Here is a 12,812-nt window from a genome sequence, read left to right on the forward strand (position 1 = left end):
TAGAATAGGTGAGACGTTTCGGGCAATTTGCCCTTCTTCAAACACACACGAAAAAGGGCCATTGCCCGGAACGTCGCCTGCTATATATTGTTTTCCCTTTGAAGGCCACACACAGTGCTATTGATGGATGTATTGAGTTGTTGTTGTTGTTAATTGTGATTTTGCATCACTGCCAACGCAGCAGCAGTCGCAGCAGCAGCACCACCGAAAAAAAAATGAAATGTGTCCCCAAAAAAAAAAAGATCATCAAAGTTTGGCGGCTGCTCCCAGCTCACAGCCACACGAGTGCCAACGAGACACCGCACACCACCAGCTCAGCCGTCTCAGTCACGGCACAACCCCGGGGATGGGACCCGTCTGGCGTCAGAGCGACGCGTGTGTGTGTGTGCAGCGCAGACATCGCACACAGGCCGACAGGGGCCCCGGCTAGCAGCGGAGACAGCGGCAGCCGCCGTGTCTCCCCTCCCACGTGGCGCTCGCTCCGTTTTGCGCGGCGCTCGCTCCGTTTCGCGCGGCGAGCGAGCGAACGAGCGTGGGGAACAGCCGAACAGCAGATGGCGATGGTGGCCCGGGCGGTTGATTCCGCGCCAAAGACGTCGATTTTCCCTTCCCGCCTCCACCGCCACCCGCAGGCTCATTAAAAAAACAACACATCTCTGGGTCTCTATGTGAGTCTATGACTGTCTGCGAGTCCGTGGTTCCCTGGGCGAGTCTACGGCCCTCCGTGCGAGTCCACAGGGAAGGGGCTGCGAGCATTGACTTGCTCGAGAGGGCGGTTCAATCACAGACGGTGGCTTTGGAACCCCCGAATTAGAACCCAGGATCCGGGCTCTGGCGATCTTGGCGCTCCGAGCTCCTCGGCTGCCTGGCGGGGCGCGCGAGCGGGGTGCGTGCGCCACACGCGGGGCGCTGCCGAGCGGACCTCACCGGCGACTCGGGGATGTCGGACAGCTTGTGCTTGAGGCTGGGGCTCGACAGGAGGGAGTCGCTCTTGCCAAACTCCGCGTACTGCGCGGGCGCCTCGTCCTCCGCCACGCCCAGCGACGTGGGGCTGCGGTCCGACGGGGACCTGGGTGGGTGGTGGGGGGTAGGGGGGGTGCAGCCGGCACTTAGCGCACTCACCCAGTGCACTCACTCACCCACCCGGCACGGCACACTCACTCAGTGCACTCACCCAGCGCACTCACTCACCCACACGGCTCGCTCACCCAGCGCACTCACTCACCCACACGGCTCGCTCACTCAGTCCACCCACCCACTTACCCAGTGCGTGAGTGTATGGGTGAGTGTACCAGTGAGTGTACCAGTGAGTGTACTGGTGAGTGTGCGGGTGAGTGTACGGATGAGTGTACAGGTGAGTGGTTATGTGTACAGGTGAGTGTGCGGGTGAGTGTGCGGGTGAGTGTGCGGGTGAGTGTGCGGGTGAGTGTGTGAGTGTGCGGGTGTGTGTACGGGTGAGTGGTTGAGTGTACAGGTGAGTGTGCGGGTGAGTGTGCGGGTGAGTGTACAGGTGAGTGTGTGAGTGTGCGGGTGTGTGTACGGGTGAGTGGTTAAGTGTACGGGTGAGTGTTCGTCTGTGGTCGGGTCACCTGGAGGGCGCCCCGTTGGGGTGGCAGAACGTGTTCTTGACGGGCAGGCGCCGCTCGCTGAGCTCCAGGCTGGCAGCGAAGCGCTCGTCCAGACTCACCATCTCCTGGTTCCCCAGCGTGCCGCCCTTCACCACCGCTCCTGGGGTCACGGGTCACGAGGGGCAGGGGGATAGTGATGACGACGATGGTGATGGCGGCGATGTGGATGATGACGATGATGTTCACGATGATGATGATGATGTTCAAGATGATGATGTTCAGGATGATGATGTTAACGATGATGTTCACGATAATGATGTTCACAATGATAATGATGTTCACGATGATGATGATGATGTTCATGATGATGATGTTCACGATCATGATGTTAACGATGATGATGATGTTCATGATAATGATGTTCACGATGATGATGTTAACGATGGTGTGGATGATGTTAACGATGGTGTGGATGATGTTGACGACAATGATGTTAACGATGATGATGATGAAGTTGACGATTATGTTAACGGTCATGTGGATGGGTTTACGAAGATGTTAACGATGTGGACAATGTTGGACGACGATGTCGACGACGATGACGATTACGACGATGATGATGATGTCGACGATGATGTTAACGGCGATGATGATGATGATAACGGTGATGATGATGATGTTAACGGTGATGATGATGATGATGTTAACGGTGATGATGATGATGATGATTTTGGCGGCGATGCGGAGCTGGTATGCGTCACCGGAGTGCGCCCTGCGCTTGTGCCGCTGTCGCTGGCCGCGCACGACGAGGACAAAGACGAGGAGGAGGATGAGGAGGAGGCCGCTGAGCGCCACCACCACCAGGAACCACCACTCGTCGTAGAACGCCGCCTCCAGGTGCGCTGGGGGTGGCAGGGGGGGGGAGTGGCAGGGGGTGGCAGAGGGTGGCAGGGGGGGGTGGCAGCGGGGGGTGGCAGAAGGGGGGGGGGTGGCAGGGGGGGTGGCAGAGGGGGGGGGGGGTACAGCAGATGGTCTCTCGTCACCCTGTGTGGTGTTAAGCGCGGGTGAGGCTGTGGATTCGTGATCGTTGACGGTGACGGTGAAGCGATCGGTGATTCTTGACGGGTGACGTTGATGATGATTGCGATAATGACGGCGATCATGACGTCAGTGCTGGTGGTGGTGGTAGCAGTGCCGCTGGTGGTGGTACTGCTGGTGGTGGTGCTGGTGGTGGTGCTGGTGGTGGTGCTGGTGGTGGTGGTGCTGGTGGTGGTGCTGGTGGTGCTGGTGCTGGTGGTGGTGCTGGTGGTGGTGGTGCTGGTGGTGGTGGTGCTGGTGGTGGTGCTGGTGGTGCTGGTGCTGGTGGTGGGGCTGGTGGTGCTGGTGCTGGTGGTGGTGCTGGTGGTGGTGGTGCTGGTGGTGGTGGTGCTGGTGGTGGTGCTGGTGGTGCTGGTGCTGGTGGTGGTGCTGGTGGTGGTGCTGGTGGTGGTGGTGCTGCTGGTGGTGGTGGTGCTGGTGGTGGTGCTGGTGGTGGTGGTGCTGGTGGTGGTGCTGGTGGTGGTGCTGGTGGTGGTGCTGGTGGTGGTGATGCTGGTGGTGCTGCTGGTGGTGGTGCTGCTGCTGGTGGTGGTGGTGCTGGTGGTGCTGGTGGTGGTGATGCTGGTGGTGCTGCTGCTGGTGCTGGTGGTGCTGGTGGTGGTGGTGCTGCTGGTGGTGGTGCTGGTGCTGGTGGTGGTGGTGCTGGTGGTGGTGCTGGTGGTGGTGCTGCTGGTGGTGCTGCTGGTGCTGGTGGTGGTGATGCTGGTGGTGCTGCTGCTGGTGCTGGTGGTGCTGGTGGTGGTGGTGCTGCTGGTGCTGGCGGTGCTGGTGGTGGTGGTGCTGGTGGTGGTGCTGGTGGTGCTGCTGCTGCTGGTGGTGGTGTGAGGCTGTGCTCACTGGTGAGGGGCTGCGAGGGGGGCCCCGGTGTCCCCGAGCCGTAGCGGTTCACGGCCGACATGCGGAAGGTGTACGTGAGGCCCCGGCGGAGCAGGCCGGGGCGCAGCGAGTGCGACGTCGCCTCGCGGGGGATGTCCTTGGCCAGGAGGTCCCACAGGCCGTCGTCTGAGTTACGCACAAGGAGGGAGGGGGGGGGGGGCCCAGGGTGACATCGGGAGAGTGGTGGCGTGGATTGGGGAGCGCTGCTTCTCGGCGGGATTCCGTACGGGACACGGCGGACTCGCTTGTTGCGCAGGGCGGGTGCTTCGTAACCTTTGCTGCAGCCTTGCACAACCACCCCCCTTGCGTTCTCGGTCGTTAAAAACAATGTCATGATGTTGGTAAATGCACAGCGTAGTTGATGAAACGAAGTAAGTTGTGACTTACGTGCCCCTTCCTTAATTTGTGTTGTCGACGATTTACCTTCGACAAAAAGAACCTGGCCATGCCTCGCAACCCCCCAGTGGGTGCGTGCCACCCCAGGCGAAGAAGAAGAAGAAGAAGCACTGCTGGTGCAGAGAGAGAAAGAGGGTGGCAACACGTCGTGGGCTTTCGCGAGCGATGTATCATCACGTGTTTTCTTGGGGGGTTAGATCGCGTGGGAGAGAGGCAGTCGGTCACTGGGAGGGCGAAGAGGGAACGCCTCTGGGGCTTGGACTTAAACTGGGGCAACGGAGCCAACAGCACCGCTGTTATTATTCAAATAATAATCATTATTCTTATTCTTTGTTTCTTTCGGTTAAGTCACGTCTAAAGATAGAATAAAAAATTAAAATAATAGCATATTACTACGACGTTTCGATTGCAACACAAGCAGGGACCGTCACAGAAACGACCCCTCTCTTTGTGCCGATATGTGTCCTCTCTCTGTGTGCCGTTGTGATGTCTGTCTGCTTGTATATCTGTCTATAGTTTTCTAGTTAGATTTTTGTTGCTATTTCTTTTATGCCTGATGATGATTGCTTGTGTTGCAATCGAAACGTCGTAGTAATATGCTATTATTTTATTTTTTTATTTTATCTTTAGACGTGACTTAACCGAAAGAAACAAAGAATAATTCCTGCAGTCACGAAAGCTCCAAAATTATCATTATTATTGGTTATTACTACTTCTACTTCGCTTGATAAGAGGTATTTTGGGTTAGGTCGTGTACATTTATGAGATCTAACACAGAAAAAACTTCTCTCTTATGGATACTATTGGTCACGAAAGCCTACTACGTGTTAAACCGACGACTTCGCTTGTTGATCCATGAAAGATTTGCCGTGTCTCATGACAGTTTTTTTTAGGAGGGTCCTGCCAAAGTTTTTTTTTGTTTGCGGTAGGTTGGGGTTGGTAAATTCCAAACGAGTAAAAAAAACGATGTGGACTGTCGCGCCCGTGGCACACGATGGCCGACTCTTGCGAATGACGCCACGGGGGTCTTTAACGTCTCCACTGCCAAGGCGAAGCAAGACGGCGCACGCTGCCGTGGAATTGCCACGGTCACTGCACCGGCAGTAATAACTCGGGGCCCGCCACCCGATTCGAACCGTAAAGCTCTGTGACAAGCGGCGAATCTAGCGCTGCCGCTGGGCCGTGTTGGTTGTGGCTGGGGGCGGGGGGGGCAAGGGAGCTCCAGACTGTGGGGGTAGCAGAGAAGAAAGAGTGACCCCCCACCGAGCAGAGTTGCTCGGGCGATTCAACAGAAGGCCACGGTTACTGGAGCGGAGAGAGCGCACGGAGGGGAGTAGAATAGGGAGCCATCCCTTGACCGCACACGGGCATCGATCAGCCTCCCATTGTACCTGCAGCAGATGGATATATTCCTCCGGTACAGCCATGGAAATTTGTATCGAACTACACGGTCAAGCCGTATGTTAACAAGTGCACGAGCCGAAGGACATCCCTGTCGCACCCCAACGTGAACAGGGAATTGTTCTGACTCCCAGCCACGCAGCTCGCAACCGGGCCTGCCCATCATCGTGAAGGTCCGTATTGATCACGAGCAGGGAGCAAGGGACCCCCCTCCCCCCAAAGCACGAAGAACAACAACGCAAAGCCCCGGCCTCTTCATGATATCGTTGGCCTTGACCAGGGCCAATGAAGCTGAAATGTCGGTCCCGTTGAAATTCCAGATTCACCTCCGCCGTGGCGGACGGACGGAGACTATTGCCACGACAGACGTGGAGGACCGCCCTGGCCACGAACCACATTGGGGCCTCCGCAAGCCTCTCCTGCTCCTCCTCCTGCTCCTGCTACTCCTGCTGCTCCGTACGTACCAGAGGGTCGGGCCTCCACCAGGTAGCCGGTGACGGGGGCCAGGCCCGGGTCGCCGTGACTCCACTGCAGGTGGACCTCGTGGCCGTACTGGTACACCACGGGGGAGCCGGGGGGCCCTGGGGCGCCTGCAAAGACAAAGACCCCCACCCCGCGGTGTAGCCTTTGATAGACTGTCGGGGCAAGTGCTGCTGATAGCGAGTAGCAGCACCTCTCTGTGAAGGTCGGCACGGCATGTGAGTAGAGGTGAGTGAGTGTAATTACACTTGCGTACACGCCAGTACACGTGTGAGTGTGTGAGTACGCGTGTGTGAGTACACGTGTGTGTGACAGTGAGTACACGAGTGTGTGTGCGTGTGTGTGAGTACACGTGTGTGTGTGACATTGAGTACACGTGTGTGAGTGTGAGTACACGTGTGTGTGAGTACACGTGTGTGTGTGTGAGTACACGTGTCAGTACACGAGTGTGTGTGTGACAGTGAGTGCATGTGTGTGAGTGTGAGTACACGTGTGTGTGTGTGACAGTGAGTGTGAGTCTGAGTACACGTGTGTGTGAGTACACGTGAGTGTGAGTACACGTGTGTGACAGTGAGTACACGTGTGTGTGACAGTGAGTGTGTGTACACGAGTGTGTGTGTGAGTGTGAGTACACGTGCGTGTGAGTACACGTGTGTGTGAGTGTGAGTACACGTGTGAGTACACGTGTGTGTGTGAGTACGTGTGTGTGAGTGATTGTGAGTACACGTGTGTGTGTGTGTGAGTACACGTGTGAGTACACGTGTGTGTGTGAGTGTGTGTGAGTGTGTGAGTGTGTGTGTACACCCACCGTGTGCCGGCGCCGTGCTCACGTTGGCCTCGAGCTCGGGCCCGAACGCGAAGGTCCGCGCGCGCACACGGAACTGGAAGGGCAGCGCGGGGGCCAGGTCCTTGACGCGGAGCCAGCGCGGAGCGTCGGCCCTCACCTCCACGCTCACGATCTTACTCACCCCTGCACGGCGCCGCAACCCGCACACGCGCTCACCACCGCACGCTCACCGCCGCCGGCCACCGCGAACGCTCACCGCGAACGCTCACCCGCGCGATCGCCACAACCACGACCACCACGGCACACCCCTCACTCGTACACACCACCACCATCACACTCACCACACCCCTCACCCGAACACACCACCACTACCACCACCACCACACTCACCACAATCCTCACCCGTGCACACCATCACAACCCCCAACCACCACACTCATCACACCCCTCACCCGTACACACCACCACCACACTCACCACACCACCACCACCGTGCCTCTCGCAAGGAGCTGGGTTGGGCGGAGGGGGGTTGGGGAAGAGGGGGGGGGGTTTGAGAGATGGAGGGGGGCTGCCCACCGTGCACGGGCAGCGAGGGTTTGTAGACGAGGCGGTAACCGGACAGGACCCCGTTGGGCTGCGCGGGCGGCCCCCAGGTCACGTTCAACGACGTCGAGGTCACGTCCCAGAACCTGAGGAACGAGGGCGCGGAGGGGGCTGTGCGTGTGTGAGTGCGTGAGTGAGTGCGTGAGTGTGTGTGCGGGTGTGCATGCGTGTGCGTGAGTGCGTGTGTGAGTGCGTGAGTGTGTGAGTGTGTGTGTGTGAGTGTGTGTGTGTGCGTGTGTGAGTGTGTGTGTGTGTGCGTGTGTGTGCGCGTGTGTGAGTGTGTGTGAGTGCGTGTGTGCATGTGTGTGTGTGCGGGTGTGCGTGCGTGTGTGAGTGCGTGTGTGAGTGCGCGTGTGTGAGTGTGTGTGAGTGCGTGTGTGAGTGCGTGTGTGCGTGTGTGCGCGCACGACACAGGAGCGTGAGTAGGGAGCGGTGGCGCAGGGGTTAGCGCGCTGCACCGCGCTACCCTGCGCACCCACAGAGCCGTCTCCGTTGGACGACTCCTGTCCACGTGGAACAACAACAACAACAGCAACAACAACACCACCACCGCCACCACCACCGTCATCGGCACAGCATGACGATCGCCATCTGATCTGCCAACCGGTGCTGGCGGGGAGGAGGGGAGTTGGGGGGAATTGGGGGGGGGAGTTCTAGGGGGCTTGGGGGGGGAGGAGGGGAGTGGGGGGGAGGAGAGAAGTGGGGGAGGATTGGGGGGGGATGGGAGTGGGGGGGTGATTGGGGGGGGGGGAGGAGGGGAGTTGGGGGGGGGGGGCATTATCTCGTGTTCCGCACCGCGCCCGCTCGCTCATTAAAGAGACATTGCTGCTGAGCGCCGCAAGCTCCACGCAGCGCGACCCGGGCACGGCGCACAGGACGTGGAGGCAATGCCAAGGAGGCGGGCACGCGCACGCACACGCATGCACGCGCACGCACGCGCGCACACACGCGCGAGAACACGCACGCGCGCGCACGCAACTCTCAGCCGCTGACAACACTCGAATCGGCGCCCTTGGCGCGTGAATGTTCAATGTTGGCAACCCTCCTTCCCTCCAGCACACCGAGACAAGGATCCTCCGTGGAGCGCGTAGCACCTACGATGGCCGGCATTGCAACACCACGCCCGGCCGCCTTTGTCTCCCCAATACTGATGTTTTATACGCATTGCGCCAGGTTGTGTGTGGGGTGCAGGATGTGTGCCTGTGTGCTGCAGGGTGCGAGTGGCTGGGCGAGTCTGGCTCAGCTCAAAGCTCACGATGAGCACGGAGCACGGCCCCTGGCGTCGCTCGCAGGGAAATACAAAATGCAACGCCCCCCCCCCCGCGCCCCCCCCAACTCGCTGTCGGTGAGCATTAAGAGGGGGTGGGTGGGGGGCTCTCCCGTGGCACGGTAACTCAGCTACCCCCCTACCCATCCCATCGTCTCACCCACACAGAGCCGCGCCTTGTGCACGGCGTAGGGGGGCACGTGGGGGGGGGGGGGGAGTCGGCGCACTGCACTCGGAACGCGCAGAGGGGGGGGGGTCACACGACCAGAGTACTTCAGTCGAAAGGAACCAGGGACCTTGAGTCCCCAGTGCAGCGTCATTAAGTCACCAGGAACCAGTCACTGGGTCACCAGGAACCAGTCACTGGGTCACCAGGAATCAGGAACCAGTCACTGGGTCACCAGGAATCAGGAACCAGTCACTGGGTCACCAGGAACCAGTCACTGGGTCACCAGGAACCAGTCACTGGGTCACCAGGAATCAGGAACCAATCACTGGGTCACCAGGAATCAGGAACCAGTCACTGGGTCACCAGGAATCAGGAACCAGTCACTGGGTCACCAGGAACCAGTCACTGGGTCACCAGGAACCAGTCACTGGGTCACCAGGAACCAGTCACTGGGTCACCAGGAACCAGTCACTGGGTCACCAGGAACCAGTCACTGGGTCACCAGGAATCAGGAACCAGTCACTGGGTCACCAGGAATCAGGAACCAGTCACTGGGTCACCAGGAATCAGGAACCAATCACTGGGTCACCAGGAATCAGGAACCAGTCACTGGGTCACCAGGAATCAGGAACCAGTCACTGGGTCACCAGGAATCAGGAACCAGTCACTGGGTCACCAGGAACCAGTCACTGGGTCACCAGGAACCAGTCACTGGGTCACCAGGAACCAGTCACTGGGTCACCAGGAATCAGGAACCAGTCACTGGGTCACCAGGAACCAATCACTGGGTCACCAGGAATCAGGAACCAGTCACTGGGTCACCAGGAACCAGTCACTGGGTCACCAGGAACCAGTCACTGGGTCACCAGGAATCAGGAACCAGTCACTGGGTCACCAGGAACCAATCACTGGGTCACCAGGAATCAGGAACCAGTCACTGGGTCACCAGGAATCAGGAACCAGTCACTGGGTCACCAGGAACCAATCACTGGGTCACCAGGAATCAGGAACCAGTCACTGGGTCACCAGGAACCAGGAACCAGTCACTGGGTCACCAGGAATCAGGAACCAGTCACTGGGTCACCAGGAATCAGGAACCAGTCACTGGGTCACCAGGAACCAGGAACCAATCACTGGGTCACCAGGAACCAGTCACTGGGTCACCAGGAACCAGGAACCAGTCACTGGGTCACCAGGAACCAGTCACCAGTCACTGGGTCACCAGGAACCAGTCACTGGGTCACCAGGAACCAGTCACTGGGTCACCAGGAACCTTGAATGAGTGAGGACCGCAGGAGCGAGGGGGCCCTCCACCCCCGTCCGTGCCCCCTCCGTCCTCGCTCGCCACTCGCCGTGTGTGGGAGCACGACCCGGGCGGGAGGGGGGGTGGGTGGGGGGGTGAAGCGGCCGATCGCCGCCCCCGCCCCCAGCGGTGCTGCCCGCGGGCCGCTTCAACTTTCCACGAAGCGCCGCGGGGCCGAGCGCGGCCTACCGCTTAGCGGCGTCGGCGGTTCGCTATTCGCGATTTCATTCGGCGTGACGGCACGGGCCCCACGGGGGGCGGGACCCCCTCCGTGGGCACGGGGGAGGGGGGGGGGCAAGCACGGAGCGGTCGGCGCAAGGGGGTGAGGCGAGGAGAGAACGCGCTGTGCCGAGCTTTTTACGTGGACAGCCACTCCACTGCTGGATGATGAGGGCGTTTTTTTCAAATCTGCCAATGTCAACTTGTAGCACTCCGCTCCTCACTCTCGTCGAGAGAGAGAGACAGAGGACGACTCAGAGGCGACAGGAGGAGGAACCGCAGACGAGCGGTGAGGCAGCAGCGGCAGCAGCAGCAGCCACGCGGTGAGCGGCCTGCGCGACCAACAATTGCCCAAGTTTCGCGGTCCTACAAATATGTTAACGTGTTATGAGCACAACTAATGAGTGCTCACGTTTTGGCGTAAACCGGAACACCTGGAGAAAACCCACGCGTGCGAGGGGGAAACGCTCTATCTCATACAGCCAGAACAGGTGGAAGTCCACATTTTATTTTTTATTTTGCCGTACTTCCTTCCCCCGGCATCGGCCAGGGTACGGCTCCTCCTCGACTCCGCACACAAAGGGAGCTTCGCGACAACATTGACGTGGCGACCCCCTAACCCTCGTTGCCTCCACAGCGCTGGATTACAGGCCACGTGCCGCACAGGCGAGCACCATCACAACTCCCACCACTAGAGCGGAAGAGGCAATTATAATGGGGGAAATTGAATGATTGAGATGCAAAGCAATGCGCTTTGGGAGGCTGAGATCCTTGCACTAAATCAATCAATCCGACTCAGGTTGCCGGCTTCATTATCACTCAGCCTGTTATCACCGCTGTACCCGTTGCTCCGGGCCGTGTTAACATCTAATGGAAATCATTTGCCCAGAAATGCCTCACCGAGGCCCGACACTCCTGTTCAGTGGGGCAACCGCTAAATCTGCTCGCCTGGCCCTGAATTCCGCAATTAATGAGAGTTCGGCTTCGCGTGGGAGGCAAACGCAGAGCCCCCGGAGAACACCCGGGCACAGCACTGCTCCGTGCGAGGGGATGACGCTCACCACCACCACCGCCTGAACACCGCGCGCCTACAGCACCTGGCAAGCCCTGGTGCAGGTCTCCCATCCAGGCACTAAACCAGGCTCAACCCTGCTTAGGGGCGGAGGAGAGGCGTGTACGGTGAGGGTGTGGGTGGGTGCATGGGTGGGTGGCTGGGTGGGTGCATGAGTGGATGAGTGCATGGGTGGGTGCATGGGTGGGTGAGTGCATGGGTGGGTGTGGGTGGGTGCACGGGTGATGGATGAGTGCGTGCGTGCTTGCGTGGGTGTGGGGAACGGTGGCACAGTGGTTAGTGCACCTGGTCAGAGTGTGTAAGCATCAGCATTGAAGGGTGGGGAGACAAAGGCGGCCGGCCGGTCGTGGTTTCAGACCACAACCACCCCTTCATAGGCGCGCGTCGTTCCAGCCTTCATAGGTGCTGCTCGCTTACAACACTGGCACCTGAAGCCCGCACGCGCGAGCGAGCGAGTGAGTGAGCGAGTGAGCGAGCGAGCGTGTGAGCGAGTGAGCGAGTGATCGGCACCGGGGCGAGTTTTGCGCTCACCAGCGGCGAGCGTGCGGGCCGTGACGGGCCCCGCGCGGGGCCCCTCTCCGGCCGAGTTGTAGGCGCACACGGCCACGGCGTAGGCCGTGTAGCCTGTGAGGTTGCGCAAGCGCACGCTCGTCTCGGGGAGGAAGAGCGTCCGGGCGCTCTCCGGCGCGGCGGCGGCTCCGCCAGCCTCGCGCCGCCCCGCGTCGCTGTAGTACACCTACACAGGAGGCCCGCAGAGGTACACAGTCAAAGATCCTCCCCCCCGCCCCACCACCACCACCACCACCACCACCTCCAACCCACACCGTGTGATCTTTAACAGGTTGTCGGGGCAAATGTCGTTAGTGAGCCAATTGTGAATTCCGGCACGGCGCGCCTACGAAGGCGCAAAAAAGACAAAGATCCCCCGTATAGCCTTAACAGACTGTTGGGGCAAGTGCTGTTAGCGAGCACCTATGAAGGCCGGCACGGCACACGGCCGCCTTTGTCTCCCCAGTGACGATGTTTTTACACGCACCACAACAAATACTCATTTGAGTCTGAGGATCGGTTTAGACAATTATAACCGTCACTATTGGCCGTGAGTGGGAATCGAACTCGGGTCGCCAGGTTAGTAGCGCAGCGCGCTAACCGCTACACTACCGCTCCCCAGACAGACACACAAACGTGCGCACACACCCATCCCCACCACTCAGGCACACACACATACGCACTCACCATCACTCACAAACTCAGCGAATCGCGCGCTCACACACAGACGAAAGTGATGATGGCACGTACTCTACCACCCCCATCGACTGGACGTGACCTCTCTAACATCAACCTGCCAGTTTGCATACTCGTGCAATAATCACCAGCGATCTATGCTCGTGTTTCCGTTACTTTATTTTACCACGGATGGATTTTGAAAGTTTGATGTCCAAGAATCCAACTTGTGTTGTTCGTTTTTATTTATTGAACATTGTGGCCGTGCACTGTGTTTTTTAAATTTCCTTCTATGGCGCGGTTGTGTTGGTCAATTTCGTGACCCAGGTCACTCTCGAGCTCTCCCCTG

General features: G+C 59.1%; 1 protein-coding gene across 1 annotated transcript in view; it reads right to left on the bottom strand.

Annotated features, from left to right (window-relative positions):
* Nucleotides 1-12,812, bottom strand: part of LOC144940803 (protein sidekick-2-like) — a 223,213-nt gene that overhangs the window by 10,593 nt on the left and 199,808 nt on the right. Inside the window, 8 exon segments of the mRNA XM_078867226.1 lie at nucleotides 928-1,069; nucleotides 1,590-1,728; nucleotides 2,330-2,470; nucleotides 3,504-3,668; nucleotides 5,804-5,929; nucleotides 6,628-6,789; nucleotides 7,183-7,320; nucleotides 11,771-11,975. Coding sequence (XP_078723352.1) covers nucleotides 928-1,069; nucleotides 1,590-1,728; nucleotides 2,330-2,470; nucleotides 3,504-3,668; nucleotides 5,804-5,929; nucleotides 6,628-6,789; nucleotides 7,183-7,320; nucleotides 11,771-11,975 — 1,218 coding nt within the window.

The sequence above is a fragment of the Lampetra fluviatilis genome, chromosome 23, assembly GCF_964198595.1.
Source record: "Lampetra fluviatilis chromosome 23, kcLamFluv1.1, whole genome shotgun sequence".
Taxonomy (NCBI): domain Eukaryota; kingdom Metazoa; phylum Chordata; class Hyperoartia; order Petromyzontiformes; family Petromyzontidae; genus Lampetra; species Lampetra fluviatilis.